Genomic DNA, 25264 nt, shown 5'->3' on the forward strand with positions numbered 1-25264 from the left:
AAAAGATATTAGCATTGTCCACTATCAGCTATGGGGGACTCAGAAAACTTTCCTAATCATAAGCAACAAGAACAGACAGATGGTTCTGGTTTTTTTTAACCTGTTTTTCTCATGGAAATAATCTTACAGAGGCAAATAGTCTGTCCATTTATCCATCAGTCTCATCCTGACAGTGTCAGTGTCAATTCAGCAAGAGATGTCCACTTGTTTTGCTTGTAATGAGGGTACATGGAAGGAGCTGGGAATTCTGGGAGGAGGAGGATGTTGGGAAGGTATAATACCAGCAGGACTGCAGAAGGGCGTGAGGATGAAAAAAAAGTAGGACACAAATCCATGACAAACCAAGTTTCTGAAGTTCTGCTGCTTACAGAAGGACCAGTTTACTTTTCATAGGGAGAGTAAGCCGCTATGCTGTCACAGTTCTGACCTGAATCATTATGCGTGAATCATTCTACAGGATGTGATTATTTGAGATGGAAAACGTCAAATTAGTGATTTTTTTCAATCCCTGAACACACATTAGCATGCATTTTTGCTAATATCACGAAAACATGCTATTTGGATGTCACCAATATATTACTTCTGTATTCACCTGGGAATAAAAAGTTATGAAGTTCATTCTTTCCTGCTGTCCATTTCTCATTTAACCAGTAATGTGTTTTTTTTTTCCCCAGCAATGCTCTATCAGCTATGCTTTCCTGCTCTCCAAATGACTGGAAAATAACACAACCAAATTTACTAGCTATCAACAAAAACAAGTTTGCCATTTCATTTTGAGGAATACTTCTCATGTAGTTCTTTCTCAGTCTTCCATTCTTAAGGCAAGTGTTTGGGAAAGCTTATTTTATAGGCTTCTTTGCCAGCCAGACATCTTAATCACACGGAATGTCTCAATTTCTGCTGGATCTTCTTTTATTTAGTTTTTATGATCCTCTAAAAGAATTTGAATGTTACCTTGTAAAACAAGAATTCCTTATTGCTGGGATGGGTATTATACTTTCTGGTTTATGCATTCTGGTAGAAATTTGACAAAGGCACAGACAATATATGTCAAGGTCTATTCCAGTAAGCCGTTAGAAACAGTACAGGAAATTTCCTCTTAATCTCATATCCAAACTATTTTGCAAAGTATTTGTGCAAAATGCCTTATCATTCAACTTGGCACGTTGACATCTGCACAGCATTTTAACCAGAACAACTTTTGATCTCTGCCTTTCAACCTAAGATTGAAAATATTTTATACTCCCACCCCTTTCAGTATGCTTAGTCTCCATGGAGACTGGAGGACTATTGCTTTTTTTTTTTTTTGATTAACACCATGGCCATATGCCACTTGAGTGCAAATGCAGTGAAATTTTCATGGGCTTTCCACTCCATTTCAGTAGGATTATAGGTCAGTGAACCTTGAACAGGGAGAGCTAAATACAGTGCCTCCTGGTAGACTATAAAAGCAAAGTTAACGTGCTTAAGGAAAAGATTCAATGAAAACCAAAAGTTAAGTGCAGGACTGTTAGTCTGGCTACAGAAAGATGTCCACTATATCTTATATTTGTTTTTTATAAGCCTTCCATCCAAGGTTTTCAAAAGCTTTTATATATACTAAGCATGTAATGCTTAATATTATCACCTCAGTCTTAAGAGCTAGTCAGTATTATTGCCCCCACTCCTATATGTGAAAAACCTAAGCCATGAATGTATCATCATTTGTCTAAGGTCACGCCAAGTGTGATGCTGCTAACTTCCAGCTGCAGCTGGCAGGGCCGTACCCACCGCCTTGCTGTGCTCTCAGTACCTTCAGCACTTGCTGCAGCTCCTCCCCTCCTTCTGGCACTCACATGGGATTTTCAATAAGCCATTTTGGGGAACTAACACAATATTTCCATAATGTTGGTTTCTGGCAGGCATTCTTAGATGCCTGAACCTGTAAGGTCAGGGCACAAAGGAAAAGCAGGAGGGGAAGGAAGGTGCTGCCCCCATCAGCAGGCACAGCTGTTAGCTCGGCTGAACCGTGACCCCACGTCCTCATGGCAGAGCCAAGCTCAGTGTCCGAGACCCTGACCCTTTCCTCTACTCTTAGCTAGTAAATCATTCTACAATCCACTGCACTACTCCTATACATCTGACCAGTCATTTTCTTACCTAAATATTCTGGTTTTCCTCATGAATTATTATTTAGCTACCTACACATTCATCCATACTAACCCACCCCAAGTGATCAGTGCTGTTCTTTGGATGAGAGTAGCACCTACAGAGACCAGTCAATCAATTATCTTACAAGACCCAAGCATCCCATTATAAGACATCTGTGCCTAGAAGAGCTCACAATTTTAATACGGCAGACAAAGAATAGGAAGATTATCATACACCACCCCTCCCCCCTTACAAATCTGCAGCTGATGCACATAAACTCTTAATTAAGCTCTATATAAGTTGTGGACACTGTGAGACTTGTATCATGCACAAACATGTTAAGTTACCTATGTTATAAATACAGCGGTACTTATATTTGGTAACTGAATATATACAATGAAAATAACACAGCTCAGCCAATACCTCCTTTTTCCCTTGGAAATAATTATGTTCAGCAAACTCCCTGACAACAGCATATACAAGGACTTAATTTTCCTTTAAAACAACCTGTCCTCTCTGACTGATGCAACGGGAGCAGCATATGACACCGACTGCCGTCCCAAAATGCCTCACAAGATTCAACAGTTGCTGCAGGCCAGCAGTCTTTCGTTATCATCTTGCTTTCTTCTTTTTCTTGTCTTCATTTAAAAAACAATAAAAGAAAACATGAAAGAGCAAAAGCTAACAGTCTTGGCTCAATACCTTTTGAGAAATGAACCAAGAAAAGTTAGGAATTAAAATCACATTTTTCTATCAGGGAAAGACCCCAACAGCAAAACATGTTCCTCCTCTCTGCCCTTCTTAACATATTAATTGGGGTTGTACTCTCAAGTGTTTGCAGAAATGCGCAGAGGAAAAGCTATTGACTATGTGATTTTGAAGAGGGATGAGGCGATAGTGCTTTGCTTTGTATCCTGTATGTGAATCAACCGAGGATCTATACAGAAGCAGCAACCGGGCTGATCAATCTTTATTCTTAGACAATCAAGCAAAGCTACGTCTTCAAGTCCCATAACTGACAGCTCATAAAACGATGGTATTGATCACAATGCTTAAATCTGTAGTTTTGACAATAAAAGCAATTTGTTTAGGGAGGGAAATAGCTGTATGAGGTGAACACATGTGGTTTATTAACTTTCAAAAATAATTCTTCTGAGTAATAATGTGAAAGTTAGATGGAACTTTTTAACCTTGAAGACTTGACTTCCATTTTCCCTATTAAGACATTTTCCTCTTGAGAAAGTTTATGGTTTAGATTTTGGACTCAAGGAGAGGTAGCAAGGTGTGCCTCCCTGCCACAGCTAACATTTGCATGCTCTTCAAAGTGAACACTCTTGCCTTCATCATGGGGCAGGCGGAACTGTGGGGTTCAGACAGTATTAACCTCTGAAGGGCTCATTCTGCCTTATCTAGTCCTTTCCCCTGCTGTAAAGCAGAATCAAGTACAACTGTTACACCCAACAGGCATTTAACCAGCCCCATGCTTCTCAAACTCCAGATATAACACAACCGCTTTCATGCTCTGAATCATCTGCACTTTACATCCTCCTGAGAAACTGAGGGAGGAGCAAACAAATTTCCCAGCTGGAGGTGGAAGCAAAAAACTTCCTCTCCTCAGAGGAAGAAAGGTGGATGATTACCACTGCTTGTCCTAACCCCAGGCCTCTGGAGGGACCCCAGCACATGTGCTTTGGCCCATTTCAGCTAAGGCCAGTGGCTGTCCCAAAAGCAACGTGCTTTGACTGGTCCTGTATCTTCTCACAGTTGGATTATATTGAACCATGTTTTACCAGCATTCAGTTTTGAGTGTGCTACAAGGAGAGATGTATTTATAAATAAATCTAATCCATGGAAAATGAAGAAAGGATAAAAAGGGCAGCTGCACAGAGTACGGAAGATATTATTCAGATCAGGATGCAGCTGTAGCTCCTTGTTAAGCAGCCAGGTAGATTCAGTCCTTGGAATTGGGAACATTAGACTATAGCACTCACGTTCTCATACAGTGGAGAATATAGCCCAGCTCTAGTGGAGAATACAGCCCTCCAGACACACCTGTACTGGCACTGAATGGGAGAGCCAAGAGCAATGGAAATGTCTACCCTGCATTCCAGTGAAATGTAATTTTTATATCTGGCTTCCAGAGCCATGGTTTTTAGCTTTTTTTTCCCAGTTCCTCATCCTGAACAGAGTATCTCACTGCCTGGCATCACAGGCCAGGGGCCACAGGTCTCAGCTAAGACACAACTCCTCAGAAGAGGGGCTACAGTTTGCTGTGTCCATGTGGAGCCTGCACGACAAGGCAGATCTCTGGACTCATTGACCGACACACACTGTAGCAGGTCCAAGAGCACATGCCTCCCTGAGCTCCCACAGCCATCTGGTGGTTGCTTCCATGACTGTTCATTTACCTAGTTCCTTGTCTCCAGCCTTCCCAGCTGTGCTTGGGAAAGATAACGCTACTTCGGGATTCCCTAGCACTTTTTGCATTCCAGCAGAGCTTACCTGGCTCAGGAAAGGGATGCTGGTGATAAAAAACCTAGAAGATTTGGGAACACTTAAATTAAAACACAAATGTAATTACTATTATTCTAGGTCATAAGCTACACGCACACATATGTAAAAGCTATACCATAGTCTCTACCCAGGAGCCCAGCTTTAGTTTTCTAGCTTTGCACCATTAACATTTTGGTTACGCTTAACAACATTTTAGGCTGATAATTCCCCCTTCCTCCTTTTAGGATACATCAAAGTGGAACCTTTGCTGAACTCCAAATCCAGCCTACCTTATTTTTGACAAAAGGCTCTTTCAACATTACAACACACTGTCATTTGTTATGTGCTGAAGCCAGGTCTGCACTACAGAGGCAAGATTTTCTGGGAATTACATAAGCATGAAAAAGAAGCAGCTCCATGTGGATGGAGCAAGCAAAAGCTGGTTTCCTGTAGAGCTCTGTCTCATATTTGATTGACTCTCATGTCCAAGAAAGTACAAGCTCTTATTGAAGATTTTTCCATAATTGGCTATTGATAAGAATTCAGCTGCCTGGGGACTCTCTGAAGTCCTTTTCCTCTATTGTCTGCCTATTTTCATGAAACATATAAGAATATAACCATGTTTGAGTCAGCTATGCTGCTGTCAAATTTATAACACACATGCACAAGCAGCACGGTAGCCTAAAGCTCATTTTCCTTGGAAAACCTGGCTAAAATCCCCCTTTTTCCCTAAAGAAAAAACAATGACATTCAGGAAAGATTGACCTAGCAATAGTTACTTGCTTTATTTACTTCATTAAAAATGACAAATGTATTCTTGAGTTAGCACATGTATAGTACTGCTAGCTGTATTTATGACATAAATAAGCATAAAATCTTTACTTTGGAAGAAAACATCATACACCTATTATTAGCGATGGATCTGCACAGCATGCTAAGGTACTTGGATATATATATTCGCCTGTTGACATCTCTCTAAAATAGGGAGGATATTATAATGTTAAAAATAGAAAGCATGAATATTGTTGACGTGTAAACAAAAAAGAAAGCAATATCCGCAGAATTCAGAAACAGTATGTAAATTAAGATCTAATGTAGCTACAGAAGAAAAAAAATCTCGTATTTTAGGAGAAAAAAGCTTGACAAATTAACTTGACGTCTTTATGCACATGCATTGAAATGCAGTTAGCACAGCACAAATGTAAGGTGAATTTAATTTACCATATACTGGAATTGCAATCACCTTATACTGCATACATATGTGTAACTTAATTTGAATTATTTATTAGTCATAGAAATAATTTTTAAGGCTCTATATGCAGCTGTACTAATATCTTTTCAAATTTCTACCCAGACCTCTGGGAGGAAAAAAGCAAAAGTTGTGTGCACCTCTTGCAACTACGTCACATTTTTTCCTTGAAAGTTTCTGGAGTTTTCCAAATCCTCAAATTTCTAGGCTCAAGCTTTGCTGAAGACTGTGAGAATTCAAGCCGCTTATGGTCAGTGCCTTCACATCTGCTTAATGCCTCTCAGAGCAACCCTTTGCAATGACGCTTGCTTCTACTATAAGAAAAAAGATACAGGTTCTTGCATACCAACAGTAATGTTAAATCCTTCCCAAGTACTATCCATAAAAAAAAAAAATCAAAAGCATTAAATTATTGTCTTAATTCTTTTTTCTAGGTCCTATACCACATGAAAGACCTTCCTCTGCATTCCTTTTCTCCAGTAACACCTTCCTCTAAAGTAACAGCACTCTTTAACAGAACACATGACTCTGTTAGCTTTAATGTCTTAGTTTTGTGACAATTAAGGAAGAGATATTCGGCAGAATAAATTAAAACTTGACATAGGAGACTGTTTGAAGTGTCCTTTAATCTTTTGGATGATTTTAAAAGTTCAGCTCGTTATTTCATTTAGAGATCAGACCAAAGCAACTCTCTCCTCCCCCTCCTGCTTTTCCTCTTGTAAAATAACTGTGACAGCCTGGAGAAATATTGTCTATCTTGGTTCCAGCCACTGCCCTGAAGGTGTAAAGCTATAAATGAGTTCAATACAGCTTGTTTCATTGCTAATTTCAGAGGGTATGTAGAGCTTCTTGTTCCCCTGGCTTAACAGACAAATTGACTTTCTAATTTTAGAACAGGAGAGTTCTGCACACTCACAGACCAAAAATGCTACTTTTCTGATGGATTTAAGTACAGATTTTTGCTTAAAACCATAGTATCCAAGTGACTTAGAACTTGCCATGAAAACAGGTATTTAGGAACGTTGTACCACAGCCAGTTGTTTAAACAACACATTTCAGATTGCTTGTTCCTTGGGAGATGACTGTTTAAAATAGCTCTGGTTAACCTTCCCTACAGCGTGCCACGCTGTAGCTGGTAATTGCCCTGATTTTAGAGGAAGACAGCAGGCAGGTCTTAACAGCCTATCTACTTTCACTGGAAGATTAGTGCCTCACAGCTTGGCCAGGAGGTTCCCGCATGCTGTGGTACTGAACCCAACACCCACCCGCACCATCGTTAACTCTCTCCTGTGCTATCAGGAAAGCAGCATTCCCTTTCCTTCCATGGAAGGAAACCTACTGCCTGGTTTCACTCTTTGGCAGTGTTCTGGCAATGCTTTGTTAGCGCCCGGTACGCACCTGCCCTGATAACGTCCCACCTGTGACTCAGCTCTGCACAAAAAGTAAATACAAAGAGAGAGAACCAACCAAGGGCTCAAACACATACAATTTTGCTCTGCTCACAGGTGAGTGAATGGGCACATCTCTGCCTTAGTTCCCAGGAATCCCTCGAGGGGGAAAGGCAGATCATCCATAGCTCCAATGCTACAGGACTAGGCAACTTGATCAGGCAACACAGTATTAACATCCATCCGTAAAGTATTTCAACTGTCACTGGCAGAATTTTTAGAAGTATTTACAGACTAATCTAACTGGCAATATAGACAAACAAATGCATTTATTAAACCTACATTAAAAGACTGTTAGGGCTGCAAATCAAGCAATGTAATTTAGCCCTTCCTGTGTTTGCATTTTAAGGATCTTCATAATACACACATGGCCTTTTTCCTTAGTCTTCATCTAAATATTTGCTTTCTTTACTCTGCCCCTAGCAAAATTCTGCCTTCTCCACTTTCAAAAGTCCCACTTATTGTATTTTTTTGGTGTGGAAAAATAAATGCTCGGTGTCTCAAGTGAAAGAGGGATGAGAGCATCATCTTTCACCCCAGCTGGCCAGCAGATCTACATAGGCAGGCTTGTGCTTCCCAGTAAATAATTCCCCTACCTAAGGGTTGTTTTCACCTGTCTGATAATTGGGCATTCTTTTATAACTTAATTCTTCTATAATTTCTATGTTTCTGATGGAAGCATCTGGATTATCATTAGCAGTTCAATTAGGATTTTCCCAATGTGTTTACAAGTTGTGATTACAATTGTGGAGTAAAATCTTTATTTGTGGTTTATCCAAGAAGCAGAAACAGCATTTCTTTTCATAAACAAGATTAATCCCTTAAACCCCTGAACAGGAGATATTTTACTAGAGCATTACATAAGCATAATGAGAGTGCCAAAACCAGAAACCTAAAGTAAAGAGCAAAAATACTGCTTTTACAAAACAATTGCTGATTCCCACCATCTCAACGGCTTGATCAGAAGGCTACATTTCTGAAACTGTGCACTTATCTCCATGCACTGGAGACAGCTAAATCCTTGATCATTTGCTGCTTAGAGCCACTGCAAACAAGATTTATTTTCAATTTATAAGAACAGTCTTGATTTTTGAATAAATAGTGATTTTTCATCAAGACATTGTAATTGTTTTTGAGACTCTTAAGGACTAAGTCAGGGGTTTAACTTACTAAAATATGTAAACCAAATGTGGAATACTCCCATGACCACACTCTTCCACAGAATTCTTGGTATTGAATATGCATAAAATCAAACCTGATTCAATCTGTTAGAACTGAAAAAGAATTACAATATAGACAGTATGTATGCATGAGTATGTGTGTCTACCTCTAACACAAAATAGAGATATCAGTGAGAGTATGCGAATATATCCAGTTCTGGGCTCGCCGGTTCAAGAAAGTTGAGGAACTCCTAGAGAGAGTTCAGAGGAGAGCAACAAGGATGATAAAGGGACTGGAGCATCTCACCTATGAGGAAAGGCTGAGAGAGTTGGGCTTGTTCAGCCTGAAGAAGAGAAGACTGAGAGGGGATCTCATCAACACATACAAATATCTTAAGGGTGGATGTAACAGAGACAGGCTCTTCCCAGTGGTGCCCCGCACCAGGACAAGGGGCAATGGGCACGAACTGAAACATAAGAGGTTTTAGTTGAATATGAGGAAGAACTTCCTTTACTTTGAGGGTGACAGAGGACTGGAACAGGCTGGAGATATTCAAAGCCCACCTGGACGATGTCCTGTGCAACATGCTCTAGGTGAACCTGCTTTATCAGAAGGGTTGGACTGGATGATCTCTCTAGGTCCCTTCCAACCCTTGCCTTTCTGTGATTCTCTGATATTATTTGTGGGTTTGATAGCTATAAAAAACAGTTAAGACCATTCAAAACTGTTCGTTGCACAGTCCTCCATTCGGTAGCTGTCAACCTTGCCAAAAATGAAGATACTCAGATATAAATTTTCATGTCAGGGGCGTGTCTAGATTTAAACTTTTGGGGAAAACCAACTTAAAATTGTAGCCATTTAGCCACGTGCAGTAGAGTTCAGGAGAGCAGCATTGTCTGTTCATATTAAAAGATGTTTAGAACTAGAAATAAACATTTAAGAAATACAAGAACATTATGATATTTCCTATACTTTCAAGAGAGGACTCAAAAATTGGCAAGGGACGTAACATTTGGATATCTGGATAAACTTTGGATTTTGCATCCAAAATGCAAAACTGCAATTTGTTTTCCCTATAAAAATCTGCCCACATTTTCCAAACTGTAAGTCTTGGGGTGGGGTAGAGGGAAGACATTATTTTGAAAAACATCATATAGAGACTTGTCAGATTTTGTCTGCCAAATTCTTCTCTGCCCATAATCCTATGGAAAAAGTACCATGTGTTCATGTAAGTAAAACTGGTTTTAATGAATATGCATGAAAGAATAATTCTAAGTTGTCCTAATTTCTGCAACTTTTGAAAGCTTCTCTGTTATGGATGTTGACAAATGCATAATGTATGTACAACATATATAACACATTGCACATATATTTCTTAGTTCTGTGATAATCTTAATATTTTATTATAGTCATCTTTTGTTCTCTTCTATGCCTTTTGCTTTCCTTGCCTTAACTGCTTCACACACAGGATCTGCATGAGTCTGTAAGAAAATTAATTGCTTCAACAATTAACAGGAAAATGCATCTCAGAGGAAACACTTCATAATCGACCTGTTTCCAGGTACAATATTTGCCACTTAGGAATAGATTAATTGGATTGAAAATTATTCAAGCTAATTATTTTCTTTCTACTATAAAATTAAATGTAAGATTCAAATAAACTGAAAACAAAGAAGTTCCACTGAGCACTTCACATTCTTCTGAGCTCACAGTGATATGCCATGCGTGATACAATACAGTCCTATTTTCTAAGATGTTGCTCGTTCTGTGACCAGGGCTTGCTGAATGAGCATGTGGCACTGTGCTGCAGTCAAGTTGGCCCATTTATCACCACACGGCACTACTCTGTGCCACACAGACATATATTTCTTGGTCTCTTGGTATGACAGCTTTTAGCTTTAATATGGGGTAAGAGCACATCTGCACTTGCCAATGCTGCTATAAACAAACCCACGGAGACTCTGGTGCATTAAGGTATAGCTGAAACAGGAATTATGTAAATATCAGAAACAAATGTTTTGGGATTGATTTTACAGTTGATTTAGAAAGGCAGCATAAGGAATAGAAGATGAAAGTAATATAGTCTCACTTTTGGCAGTATAAATTGAATAGCTATCCTGTTCCACAATCCCCATGCTGAAGTTCACAAAACTAGGATTTAGGAAAGCTTCCAGTGAATAAAAACTTTTAAAAAAGGTAACATCTTGTCAACATCGAAGGTATTCTACAAGTATTTCATCTAAAGCTGAGGAAAAGGCAGGCATGCATTCTTGTGATATGGCAGAGAAAAAATATGTCAAGAAAGGATGGACATATTAGTCATCCATTCAGCTAATTGCACATTTGAATATTAGCTTCAGGTAATCCCTGAAACTAAGAATAATATTAAACACATTTACGTAAGTGCAGGCAATCCCTCAACTACCACCCTGATAACGAATTTCAACCACAGACACATCACAGCCAACTGATCCCTTCATCTTCTTTGTATCATCAACATGAGTGCAGAATAAGTGGTAGACAGGCTCTTTATCAGATGGTTACCTTTGCTGGTGGATCGTGACTATGCATCGTGTCCAGCCTAGGCTGGTCTTGTATCAAAGGCAAAACAGCAGAGCTGTCAGTTACTTAAATTTTAAAGTCTACCTAATATGAAACCATATTTATACTTTTTGCATAGAAAAGCTTTCAGTGTTCCTGAGTAACAAAGGGAAATGTACCCAGTAACGATTCCTTTATTTTCCAAAGAACCACGCCACAAACACTCTTCCTGGCTCCCTGATTTGCCATAGAAGTTATAGCCTGGTTCCCCATTCCCACACACTGTAAAATGCAGTTTTGTCTAACTTCTTATGTAACATCTTTTCTATGCATTCCTATGCTCGATTTTTTGTCAAACTATCATACATAAAACACATGATTCATAAACTTACACAATGAGGATGGATTTCAAATTGAAAGATTCAGACTTTAACAGAGGTGCAAACTGAAAGTGTATTGAAGATTAAAACAGCTCTATATAACACTAAAAATTTATACTCCAGATTACACCTTAGGCTGGAAAACATTTGCAGAAGATGGAGTGTGTTGGTAGAGGTGGAAGTACTGCTTGTTGTTGCAGATTACCATGCAGAGGGAGGAATGAATCACATTACACACTCCCTTCATGTAACCCAAAATACCCGGTGATCTCACAGCCAGCTATGGAATCTTACACCTCAATTTTCTGTCCTCTTGCTGATTTTTACGTGTGTGTGTGTACGCATGATGGGATCAATGACATCCACAAAGACAAGGCATCCTATTACCCTAACAAAGCCCAATTTCTTCTATTGGTATGGAAGTCAATAGAAACTCTTCAAAAAGAGGTTTAAGACAAACTACCAGTTCCATAGAACTCTATATAAACACCTGGAAGGGAAGGTTTTTCCTGACTAGAAAGCAAAGACAGCAGTGTTTGGTGCAAGTTGACTCTCAAGTGACTGGCTGACACATGAGGAGAAGATGTCTGTTTAACTCCTGCTCTCTCACACTGCCCACGTGACCCGGGGCAAGTTATTAAGGCTTGTGCAGTTACAGGGCTTCATAAAACAACGCACCACGGGCTTTTGCACTGTCTTAGTGATTAGCTCGGTGCAGCTCCCTGCTCAGCATATCGACTTATATGGAGCTCATCCTAAGCGTAGCCTAGCTATGCAACCCCATTTCACCGTGCACACATAAACCCTAATAGGTGATGGCATGTATTAGTCTCAGAACTGTCCTGAGTTTAAACCCATGTCCTCTGTGTGCCTCTGTCAAGCTGGGGCAGCAGCCCTATCTTACCCCCTTTAGAGGTGGTTAAAAGGCCAAGAGCTGAGCAAGGTGAAATAATTAGAGGTTGAATTATATCTGCATGATCAGTTCATATAAACCACCCATAGATCTTTAATACTGCAATTCTAGCTTGTTTATGTCATCAGTAAATCTATACATTAAGAGTTGAAGCCATAAAACAACTCAAATGCCCAGTAAACTTCAGCTTTGTACTTGCAGTTGGAATTTATGGAATTTACGGAATTTACTTAGGATTAGTTTTACGATTAACTTGGATGCTAGATTGTATTACATTATTCTGTTAACGTTCTCATCCATGCTTTGCTGTATGTTGACTTATATGTGATAGCTAGATTTAATGACTTTTTTTCATCAAAATAAAAATGGGAATCCCCATGCCTCAACAGCAACAAGCATATTTTCAGCCTCAGGTCATATTTTAAGTCATCCACTCACTTTCCAACTCTCTCAGTAATTAGTATTACTTCTTACAAGATTTCCTCCAAGGAAAAGAAAATCAACAGCACCATTAGAAATACTTTCACAAGACACACTTTTGAATTTAATATTAGGTTTTTAATAGACAGGAGATTACTCACTTGCTGTCTCTTTTGTAATAGGTAGCAAACTGGTTTTGTCCCACTGGAATTGTTATTTTGAGCCTTGGGGCTACTAGAGGTTTAAGGACTACAGTACTAAGTACCACAAACACAGAGCAAGCATGATGATGATGAATCCTTAAGGTTCTTAAGGGAAATCATTACTCCTCAAGTTTAAAATTATGTTTATCACACTGGATAACACCAGATAAAAGACACTAAATATGCATGAGGTTATCTAGAGTATTGGAAATGTCCTTTAACTACTTCAACACCATACAGAAAGAAGGGCATCTCCTCTACAAGGGGACATGTGGTGGCAGAAATACCCATAAAACACCTGCATATCACCCAAGGAGAAAGAGAGAAGACAAAAACCCCACTTCTGTCAGCAAATTACTTCAGCTTAGACCGTTTCCCACAAATTATTTGATTCCCAATTCTGTGTGCCAAGAACTCTCAATGAAAGGGGATTAAACACCTAACATTATTTATTGTTTGCAGATTTTACAGAGGCAGATAATTTAATCTGAACAATTACTGTATCTTCAGAAGGCTCCCTCTAGACAACTCGTGGCATTTTAGCGAAGTCATGCTAATCACTATGCTATAGAACCTCATTTTATAGAGCACACTATATATCAAAGAAAACAATCCTAATTACAGTCACATCAGACAACTTTGTGTCTTGAGAACTTCTTGAAATGCCAAAAATGTAAGTCTTCTTTTTTCTATGTAAGCATTATAATATAGTCTCTAGTTCCATGAGCACAGGAATCATCAGAATTTCTCCCAGGACTTGTCAGGTTCATTCAAAGATTCTCAACCTTCTGAACTATTGCAATGACTGCTGATGAAGATATCACACTTTTTCTAGAATTCCTAGCTAAGCTCATCAACAAGGGAGTACTGAGTACCTGTTATATATTCAATTTTGGTATCATTAGGGAACCTCACATATGCAGTACTTATTGGATCCTTGCTTTCAATGATTACTGTTGTATGTAAAATAAAAATCAATAAAATTTAACCCAAAAATACAAAGGGGATAAACCCCTCATGCCTTCAGAGGAGATAGGACAGGAAACTAAATTCATCCCTCCTTAGAAACATGCTTCCTGCAGCCAAAATTCCTTCTGTTCAAAGCTCTAACCTGGAGTCACAGCTGAAATGGGTTGGGAGAGGTTATCCTGATGCATATGTGAAACACGGAACTTGTCCAACTCAAGAAATGCTTTCTCAGGTTGTCTTCTGCTATGACATCATAGAGGATACAGAATTTCTTCCCAGGGTTTCTGGATATATAGGGGTGGACAGCCCAGAATGGACAGAAGAGTTGGATGAGGCATCTATACTGAAGATGGTGGACAGTCAGTGAATGGCCACTGGTCTGTGACCAGTTAGGCCATTAGGACGCCAGTCTGCTGTCTCTACTGTCTGTAATTACTCATTGCACTTACTTTCCACCCGGGACAGACTGTCACAAAAGCAGAGCCAAATATAATAATCCACTAGAAAACTACCACAGATTCTAAGAAATCAGACCTAGCGCAAAGCCCTCGCAAATTAACACATCCTTATCAGTTTATTGTATTTTCTCATGATTTTTATCATTACTTCTACACACGCAATGAGAGCTGACAGTTGATAACTCCAGTTCTCCCTGGGGTGTTTAGTGAGCTGGCATAACTGTGACAGTGATCCCAACTCTCTGCTTCAAGAACTCAAGTCCCAGAAAATCTACAGACATTGGGTAGCCACTGAAAAAGGTGGCCCTCTGTCCCTGATCCCTTTTGGCCCCACTGCAGCCTCTAGGAACTAAGGGTGCAATATGTACCAGATCAAAGTGGCTATGTCACTAACGTTTCAATTACTCTTTTCAGTTACTTTTAGCCAGGGCAGAAGCGGTAAAGATCAGGAGATAACAGTCAACATATCAACATATTCTGGAAACATGAAGCTTTAAAGAATATTCTTCACCCTGCATTGCTAAAACCATATAAAGCAACCATCAGCTGCACTGCAGTAAATCCTGCCTCTGCCCTAAACCACTTTGGTGTATTTTTATTCTTTGCACTTGACCACAAAGTAGAATAAAAGGCCGTATACAGTCTCTGTGCTTATCATGTACACTTCTAAAGAGGTGGTGCCCAACTTCCTCCCATTCAGCACAAAAATCCTACAGGTGATGGAGGGATACCATAGTGGTATAAAAAGGCACTACTAATAATCTCCTTTACTTTTCTGACTATTCAGTCCTGTCGCAAACTGTTAAGTCCCGTCAAGTTATTTTAGGGGTACATCATCTCTACCACTTTCCTTAAGATAATATGCATGTAGCAATGATGTAGCTCTGACTATCACCAACTGCAAGCCGTTAGGAGATATAGCTGTACATTAGTATTTCAAAAGGATAATCCCTGAATGACGGAATTCTATTTTTTTTTTTTAACTGCTTCAAAAAACAGCATGAGCAATTCAAGGCTAATTATGACTTTTCCCATTTCCAATAACATTATGCTCATAAACAAAAGAACACAGGAATAACTTTCCTCTCTAAGGAGAACCCTAAAATTCAGCTGAGATTAAAGGGAATCTTCTTCATAATGACAGCTGAATTGCCCTCTGGTATCTCCTTCATGTAAATGTCAGAGATATAGGAACAGAGTAAACCTCTAAGATGCCAGAAGACTACCTACACACCTTTGAAGTGCTTTCCTGCAATCTTTTTGTTTTCAAATGAACGAGTCTCTTTCAAACAAACAGGTGAAAAAGTTGGCTAATAATCCCTTTATCGAATAGGTTTTGGTTAATATTTCATCTCTCTTCTTTTGATTTTCTTCAAGATGATAACCATAAACCTTTTTTTCTAGTATATTAGCATTGAGTAGGATGATTTCAAGAAAGATTCTGTATTTCTTGATAAATAAAATAGTTTTCTTTTTAAAAAATGAAAGAAGTGGGTCAGCATGTAAAAGAAAGATGCACTGAGGCTTCGTTCATACAAATTTATTTCGCCTCAACATCTCAGAGGGTTCTCTCTCAGAGGGCACATTTAAGTTTTAAAATGAGAAATGAGAAATAGAAGTTTGTGACTAATTGCTTTCAAACAGTGGAATGTAAACATGACTTCTGAGATGTTTAGTACTTTCACATCCTCACAACATATAAACTCTTAGAAGCCTAGAGGTTTCAAATAACACAGAAAGGCAAAAGAAAAATCCAAACAGTACACAGTATGAAACTCTAAAGCTACCCAGGATAAATAAGTTTGCAGCTGATCATTAGTCATGTGCCTCAGAAGTATAAATGGAGTTAAACTCTAGTATTTCAGAATCAAGTTAACATATCCGCCCCATAATACATATCTTAATGTATTAGACTAGCATCAATGATGCTGGGTGAATAGCCAGCTTTTTAGGGCTGGATAATTATTCTCGGGAAGTAATTTTGTAACCACACAAAAGATATCTCCCTTCTTCCTTCTCCCTTCCCTCCTGTCCCCCACAAAAAAATAAGAATAGTATTTTTTAAAAGAACAGGAAATATCTTTTTTGCTCAGAATTCACATATCGCTTTATCTTTCGAAGAAAAAAAAACCAAAACAAATAATCTCTTGGGTTGACATAAAAATACCCAAACATACAGCCGAACTCAACCCTCCACCCACTCTGCCTGCCCAGCTTTTAAAATATCATTCTTGTATATATCCCATCTGAAAGCACGTACCATTTCTACAGTCTTTTTCTGCTTTGGTTTCATCATGATAAACTGAAGCTCATGTGACTCACACATGATGTGATGGGACAAAATACACTGGAAATTATTTCTGCTATGTCGTGCATCTTTTCTGTAATTCCATTGAGTAGAAAGTTTTCTTTCCGAGCAATAATATACCTCTAGTTGATACAGCCATGTGAGCACATGAATAGCAAGAAAAAAAAATTAATGGTGATCTAAACCATAAAACTATTTTTATGAAACATTTTGATGAACACCATCAAGAGACATAATGTAATTATTGTGGCTATTAGGCTGTTATTTATGTGAAATTTGTTGCTTTTGTTGCTTCAGAAGCATTTTAGGATTATAGCACTCTTGAGAGTCTATCAAATGTACTGGCAGATGCAACAAGTCAGAGAATGAGGCAATAGCTCACTGCTGTTACAACATGAAAACTAAATGTTAAATAACTAGATCTGGAAATGAGAAATGTAGAGCGCTAAGGATAATAGTATAAATGTAATAAAAAGTATTGCGTAGGAAAATCAAAGGCAATGCTGCTATACATTTTCCTGTCCCCTGTTATTACCTAATAGTGAGTTAATTTCTTGTACTATAGAAGTGTTAAGAAAATTAAGCATTGAAATACAGTATCATGAAAAAGTGAGACATGCAGGAATAAATGAGGGATATAACTCAGACAATACTGTCATTGTCTCTTACTGTGTCAATATTATCAGAGACTGATTCAGTCACTCGTAGTTCAAAATGAAAATAAGTTTTTCTACTAATAGCAGGACCAGCATCTGGTTTCAGGCAGTGTAAGCCAATAACTCCTTCAATGATACAGAACTGTAACCCAAAAGTGCAAGCAGAAAAGTATCAAAACAAATGCTACCTTTGTAGCATTTCTGACAATAAGCACAGGGAAAAGGAAATTGCTGAGCAAAGCTTGTCCATGATATCGTTCAAATACATTTGGAGAGGAGGCAGTGAATGGTCATATCCAGACATTAAGGTTCTACTCTGAGATGGCCAAGATATGTGTGTAATTATTTTGCACTTGCTTGGATCAAAGCACAGAGAACAATAATGTATTTTCCAAAGGAATAAAAAACACAAAAATATAAACATGAATAAAATATTTTAAGATCATAACACCCATTAGCGCCCTATCAGAACATCTTGCTTACTGTCTCCACAGCAGCTATGGATACAGGAAGGCGCTATCAATCATATCTTGCTGATGAGGAAAATCCAGTAAATTTACACTTTAGCTGCCTCAATAATTTTCCAAACCCATTCCACCTGTCATGCTTCCAGTCCAACAGGAAACACTGAAGAAAAACAGACAGGAATCCAGATCTTCCACTTTTGGTTATTCTTCTCAGTCACTACCACAGCAGAGATGCTCCATTTCAGGTACAGTGAGAAACAGCACTAACCCAGGAAAACATTCTGAAAACGCAGTACTCCTTTAATCTCATCTCTCTATTCTATTCACCTCATTACATGAGGAATTAAGAAAAAGAAAGATCAGCCAATTTTGAAAGGAAGTAAAGGATAGCACATGTTAAAATGTATCTCCCTGATTCAATCAGCGTTTAAATGTTTCCTAAGTCACATTTCTGACCCACCAGTTAATTCCCATCACACTATTTTCCATTTGTTTTTTTAGTTATCTACATGACACTAGAGGGATGGAAGATAGATGGATGCTGCACAGAGAAACAGAAGTGCTGTACAGTTGCTACAAGTAGTAAGCCCATCTAATAACCTCATGGGTCAGGATTTAGAGTGCTACAAAATTATTGTTGCCTGAGAATGAAATCAGAAGAATTGGGGAGAACTTTATAATTGCTTCACCATTAATCTGGAACACTGTCACAAGCCCAGAATAAGCAAGGCACTGAGAACCTCAAATCATATTTGACAGATGGGCTTAATTAGTTATTCTCATACAGATTCATAATATTTGCTGTTAATATTCATTCTAAAACACCCTGCTGGCTGTGATAATATTTATATGTTAATCCTGTTACGATAAGCTTTCAGTGCCAAAACCTCTCCAAGTAAAATGACTGATGTATTTCAAACTTCGATAGAGAAATGCTCAGGCATCCTGGTTAAGTTTGTCACCTGCACAAGTGCCTCCTTAATCTGTGAAATTACACCTGTTACAGTAAGTTAGCTTTATTAACACTACTTTCTGATCCATGTAAAACTGCCAGAAACACAAAGGTATTGACTCTTTAGTTGATTAACATTGCCACCTCTGCATTCATGTGACCAGATCTCTGAATTTTAAGAGTAATTAAACAAACAGAGTTTGTTGAATTTCTAAACGAACTATGGAGGCAAAGAACTCGGTAAGAGACATCAATATTTAGCTGTTATCCATTGTGCTTATTTAGTGACATTAAACATGTCTAGATAAGGAAAAAATTGCTTCCCCAAAAATATTGAGCACACTCTCTTTCCCCATATAATGCTTGATCTTCCTTCTTAACATGAATAGCAAAACAGGTATGACTAAATCTAATGAGGAAAACAACATACTGAATAATACATTGCAAATATTTTACATTTGTTTACAAATAATGAGGAAGAAGTTCTCGAAACTGAGAAATTCACAAAATCTTAACTGGGAAATCAGATGGAATAAGTCAAACCAAAAGTTATATGAAAGTTACACATATAACTTGTATCCACTTGGTTTTCTTCCCAGTAAAATCTAATATGTATATGAGTTCCCATTTCTTGTAATAAATATAAAGCAATGCTTATACTCAGCATGTGAAAATTCACAGAAGCCACAACCATTGCATGAAAGGGGACATAAAAAATTATTTTTTTTGAACAAGGGGTCATTTTGAAGGCTTGCCACTGGATGATGAATAGCGAAGGGAATAAGTTGCCAAGCTTCAACTCACCCATGAGGTTGCATTATATTTTCCTGATGAGGAAGAGAAATCAAGCAAATGCACAGTATGGACCCAATAAGATAAATTGTGATGGAAAACTCATCATTGAAATAATCTTTGATTTTGATCCAATGCCCATTTCAGTCAATGAAAGTATTCACACTGTCTTCAAATAAGTTTGAACTGGGAGTTTAAAGAATCTGTCTGACAGATTGTGCTAAACAGTAGGAAGCTCTGACCTTGGCATACACACCCACTGCTGCTTTAACGAATAAAATTCAGTCAGGTACAAGACAATATATAGTTTAGATAAGAAAATTCAGGACACTATAGTAGAGAAATTGTGTAGAATTTGAGTTGTAATAAGGAGAAAGCGATTTATGTCATGATTATGAAGGGAAATTCTTCCCTTCCTCTTTTTTTCATATACCCAGACTGCAAAGACATGAAACATCCTTGTATTAGGTTCAGTGGATATTTATTTAAAAATTCTAAACCACATAATAAATCCCCAAAGCCTATAAGATTTTGTAAAATTTCAGAAGTAAATCAAAGCACAGAACTTCCATATAATATGGCAAGTTTTCTAAAAGCAATGCCAAACACAATACATACACAGGCAGTCAGATCCTTATAAATATGCATTTGACATACAGTTCTAGAAACAATGAACGAGAAACAGCAAATTGTATAAAAATGTATTCATTAAAGCAATCAGTTGTGATTACAAAAGGAACATCCACCTGCCAGATGAAGGCTGGTTAAGACAGGTCAGCGTCCTAAGTAAGTTCTTGCACAATAGGAATGGAAAATGGAAACTTTATTCCCTTCTACAGATTAAAAAGTCATATAAATCTCACCAACAAAAATGTGGGTTTGATACCAGGAGTACATTTTAGTTTCCTCTAGATAAAAGAAAAAACCCAACTAAACAAAAAGCCCAACCCACAAAAAAAAAAAACAAGCAAAAATATAAAAAGAAAAAAACCAAAAAACCCCACCACAAACAGCCCTACAATTACCCCCTGCTATAATGCCTGACAGCAAATAATTTGAAGCGATGTTCCTCTAAATACTCTGTGAAAACAATACTTCCTACTAGTTGTAACTTCCTTTGAGTATTAGGACTGAATAACATTTTGTTCAAAGGGTATGGGGTAGAATTAGCAATGCACTACAAAATAAAGACAGCCACAGCTTTTCCAAAAGCATTTTCATCACACACTATAATAAAACTTATTAAAATCATGGCAAAATGCTTTGAAAAGGAAAAACACCAGTTAGTTATTAAAAGATCGGCTGCTGGAAATGACCTACCTGTTTTCAGAAGCAGCAGATTTCCTCTGGCAAACAATAACAGCTGGTGCATATTTCCCGGTATAATCCATGCTCTCTCTGATGTCCCATAAGTATGGGCTGCTGGCTCTTACACTGAAAATGTTCACACCTTTCTTCACCTTTGCCCTAGGAGGAACAAGAGGGTATTTCACCAATTAGGTCCAAAATGTCAGCTCGATCTGTTACTTATTTCCTCATTATTTTCCCATTACTGCCCCACAGAAAATGCTACCGCTCATTAGAGTTCAACAGTATTACAAGGAAAAGAGATGAGAGAATTAATTAAGAATTCCATAGTTTGAAGAAATGATATCAAGATAGAAATCTTATTGAACTAACGGTAATTACAGCTTTAGTCATAGTTAAATTGCAGAGTAGGTACGTATACAGCGTATCTGGAGCGAGGAGCCGAGAACCATTGCTAGGTCTCCTGTTACAAGCAAAATCTACCTTTTCTTCTCCCCCCACATTGCTCAAAGGCGGTATTTTGCATCTTTGCTCCAATTTTCATCACCTTTCTGATGAACAACATTTCTTCATTTTCTTTTAATACTGTTGGGCTTAACTGTTCTATCAGCTCTGATCCTAAAAATACTTTAAAATATTCTTATTTTTCCAAAAGTGTGTTTTCTTGGGAAGTCTGTTTCCAAGTATGAGGTTAAACCATAGGAGAAGCTGTATGACAAAATATTACAGTCACGACAACTGGACTAGTTCCTACTGAGAAGTACTTTCTGGTTCTCATGTCTTAGTACAATATTTCTGGTTTTGAGTAACCAGTGGAAAAGAGGAACTACATATAATTTTTTTCAATATCTGTTTTACCTCCTCTTAGCAGGTGGTGTAATCCCTACTTGTTGCTCTCCCTTTCTTTAAATATCTAAGTATGTATCTTAAGGCATTACTGAATTAGTCCACAGCTATATGATGTTGGCCAATTTACTGAATTAGGAGTTTCAGGTGTTGTTAGCTTTTGGTTTCTGATTGTGTTTACAAAAACAAAGAGTCCATTGTGGTCAAACAGCCTCATATAGGAGCTGTCAGGAAATGACAGTTTAATTATATTTGCTTAAAATCTCATACACAAAATCCATTCAGTGTTATGGCAAGTTCTCAATTCTGGGCAAAGAAACAAAAAGGTATGTGATTTTTTGTATAAACAGCTGCTGCCATGCAGAGATGCTAATATCAGTAAAACAAGCACTACCAGCTCTGCCTCTGCATGAAATTACTTGTGAAATCTTTGAAGGACAACATCCACACAGATGTTTTCAGAATAAAAAAGCCAAAGGATTCCTTCAACTGTCTTGCACAAAAAGGGTTATATCTTATTTCTTCTACCACTAACTCAATAGTAGTGGCTGTAATTTCCTTAGAACACCTGGAAAAATTAATACATGAAGGATGCCAATTTGTGTTCAAGTAGTATCACACTAATTTCACAAAATGTATTTTAGGCAGGTGCAGTTGCTGCTGCTAGAGCACAGACATCCCTCAGGACAAGAGATCAATGGTCATAGAAGAGTAGAAATTAAACCGCATTCCTGGCATCTTAGAGAAAGAGAGGGAGACAGAAAAAGGCCAGACAATCTGGATGAAATGTTTTTCAGCATGTCTTTAGCTATTCCTTATGACCAGCATCTGCTCCTGCCTTTCTGTTCCACCTCAAGAAAGGAAAACTCTTGGTATCAACTAAGACCAGTGAGAGAAAAATGATTCCCCCTTCACAGGGAAATGAGGATGGTTCAGATATTTCCAAGTGAAGCCGGCTCTGACTAAGAAACTCATACCCACCCTTCTAGTTCTCTAACGTGCTAGCTGTCCATCCAGTAGTTGATCATAGCTGATGAGAAGGGGCCAGGGTGGCATCTGGGCCACATAGCTGAGCTTATGGATTTGAAAAGGCAAGTGTCTCGATGGAGCCGATGCACTGTGCTTTAGCTCTAGCACAGCTCAGTGACCGAATCACAGCCAGAGACTGCTTGGAAGCGTGCAAGTGAGTGGCTAGTTTCATTTCACAAAGCCACCCAGGCCTTGAGCTTGTGCTGTAATGTTGGCCCCTCAGGTTTGCCGTGTAGGTATAGCAAACCATCGATGTAGCGTGCAGTATGCCTGATCAGTAACCGACTGCTGCCCCCGCAGTCTGCAGATGCCAATGGGTACATCTAAGATTTCTGTATGTCATGTAGCCTCCATGGGACACATGCAGGAACACTGATCCTGTTGTGAGACATTTGGAAGTCCTGGACAAAGATGTTAAGCCCTTGCATTCCCCTGGACAACATTTGTGGGGAAAAAAAAAAGGGGGTACATGTCCTGGAAACCCAACCAGCCAGTAGCCTTACACAAAAGCAACCATTTTCCCATGACTGGAGGTTAAGAGCAATTACTGTGTTACAATTGCTACTTAAAAACACACAAAAGGTTATACTGACTATACAACAGCTATGGTTTTGTACATTTTATTAACAAAACTGGTAGGGAATCAAGAAAAAAGCATCCTTAGAGCACAGCATATTCTACCTTGCTCTGCTGGTGCATATACAATAGTTTTACTGTAATCAAGAAAGCTGTGCAGGGTCTCAGTACGGCTAAGTAAACAGCCACACACTGAATATAGTGGAATTTCTCACTTGTATTTTAAAAAGCATTAAAAAAATAGATTAAAATAAATATATAAACACAGACACACAAGAGATACCATCCTCTTATTTTCTGTCTGGATTCTTTTAAATGCCAGAGTGATGAGGTAAACCAGAAAAAATGGACACAAAACCAGTAAGACAAGCTGAGTTTGTTTATCCTTGACATTGACTTTATCCAATGACAAACTGCCATCCTGCACCGATTTCTAATGTTTCAAAACAAATGCAGATCCTTGTGTACACTCCTTGGGTAATGGCAGTCTATGGATCAGGATTTCCTAGAAGAGTTTTTTAGAAGGTCTAATTTAGTCATCTATTAAAAGCCCCAAACCCCTAATTTTACTGAAAATTAACAAGATTGTTGTTTTCTACAGAATTAGAGGTTAAGAACTCTTTTTGAAGAATCAGTTAAATATACTTCTCTAATTAGCACAAAAGCTTCAATTCCGCAATCCCAGGAAATGCATTTTCCTCTAGCATGTCTCAATGCTGTGTTTGCCACTGTTGAGGAATTGCAGAATTGTATCCACCCAATTTACAATGGCAGTAGCACTTCGCAATTACCAAAGAATGACCTGGATGAAGCAGGGTTAATAATAACTGAAGGTATGTTATCTGTCAACAGATACCACTGAAGCTACCTGAGGTGAAAACATTATGATTGCTGTCAGGGCTCAATTACTTTCTTGCAAATCCGCTTTATTGAATTGCCTGGCTGTCACAGGGCAAGCTGGGTCTTCGACCCTTCAGCTACTCTTGAGAGCACTCACGAGACAGCCTCTCGGTGCAGCCTACTAAGATTTCTCAACTGCAATACAGAAAAAGGCATCTGAAAAAGCTTTTTCATTATTTGCTCACAGTTAACAGCCTAAGCACACCAGATTGTATGTTTGCTTAAAACGCTGTGGCTGGGCAGCAGAAAGTCAAGTTGTTTGAGTATTTGGTGCCTATCACTTCACTTTGGGCCAGATTCTACTTTGGAAAAGAGGAAGAAAGAAAAGACTTATTAAACATTTCTGTCGTGATTGGTTTGGGTTGGTTTTTTGGTTTTGTTTGGGTATTGTTTTGGTGTTTGGTTTTTTTTTTTTTTTTTTCAAACAAGGAACCTATCTAACTAAACATTTCCATAGGTGTTTCTACAGGCTGTTATCTACCTCTGGATCACTGCTCACAGTGCAGCACATTGGTTACCAAGACTCACAAGTAGCTCACCCCTTGCACCAAATCAATCACAGCAAACAAAGCCCTTGGGTGTCCTCAGTCCCTAAAAACCCATCAGTGCTGACATGATACAAACCAAGGGAAGGGAGAAATTCAAAAAAAAACATAGAAAGACCTCCCAGAATCGATACATCACACCCGAAATCAAGGAAATACATTTCTTAAGTGCATAAAGATACTGATTCCCAATTTTATCTCAGGACCCACTAAACACTATGTTTAATCCAGTGACAAAAGAGGCTTCAACTCGACCAATTAAAATGCAGGCAATGTCCTTTCTCATTTATCAAAGTGTCTGTTTTAGCATCTCCCAGTTTTTGCAGTTTACAACCAGTTAGCGCTTAGCTTTCAGCCCATGTCATTACTGCAGGCTGGTAATGGCTGTGAAATTGTTACTTAAGTGTTGTATAAAGTGGAACAGCTGGCTGGTGAAAAATAACAGCATTACAGCACTTGTGCTGCTAAGTGCCATGGTACAATGTCAAAAAAGTGTCTGGTTTGAAGCACCACAGGGAAG

General features: G+C 38.4%; 1 protein-coding gene across 1 annotated transcript in view; it reads right to left on the reverse strand.

The window, feature by feature from the left end:
- TMEM132D (transmembrane protein 132D) overlaps nt 1–25264 on the reverse strand; it is a 202700-nt gene that overhangs the window by 135719 nt on the left and 41717 nt on the right. Inside the window, 1 exon segment of the mRNA XM_009643176.2 lies at nt 20861–21007. Within this exon segment, the coding sequence (XP_009641471.2) occupies nt 20861–21007 (147 nt within the window).

This window comes from Egretta garzetta, unplaced genomic scaffold (assembly GCF_000687185.1).
Source record: "Egretta garzetta isolate BGI_Z169 unplaced genomic scaffold, ASM68718v1 scaffold447, whole genome shotgun sequence".
NCBI classification, from domain to species: domain Eukaryota; kingdom Metazoa; phylum Chordata; class Aves; order Pelecaniformes; family Ardeidae; genus Egretta; species Egretta garzetta.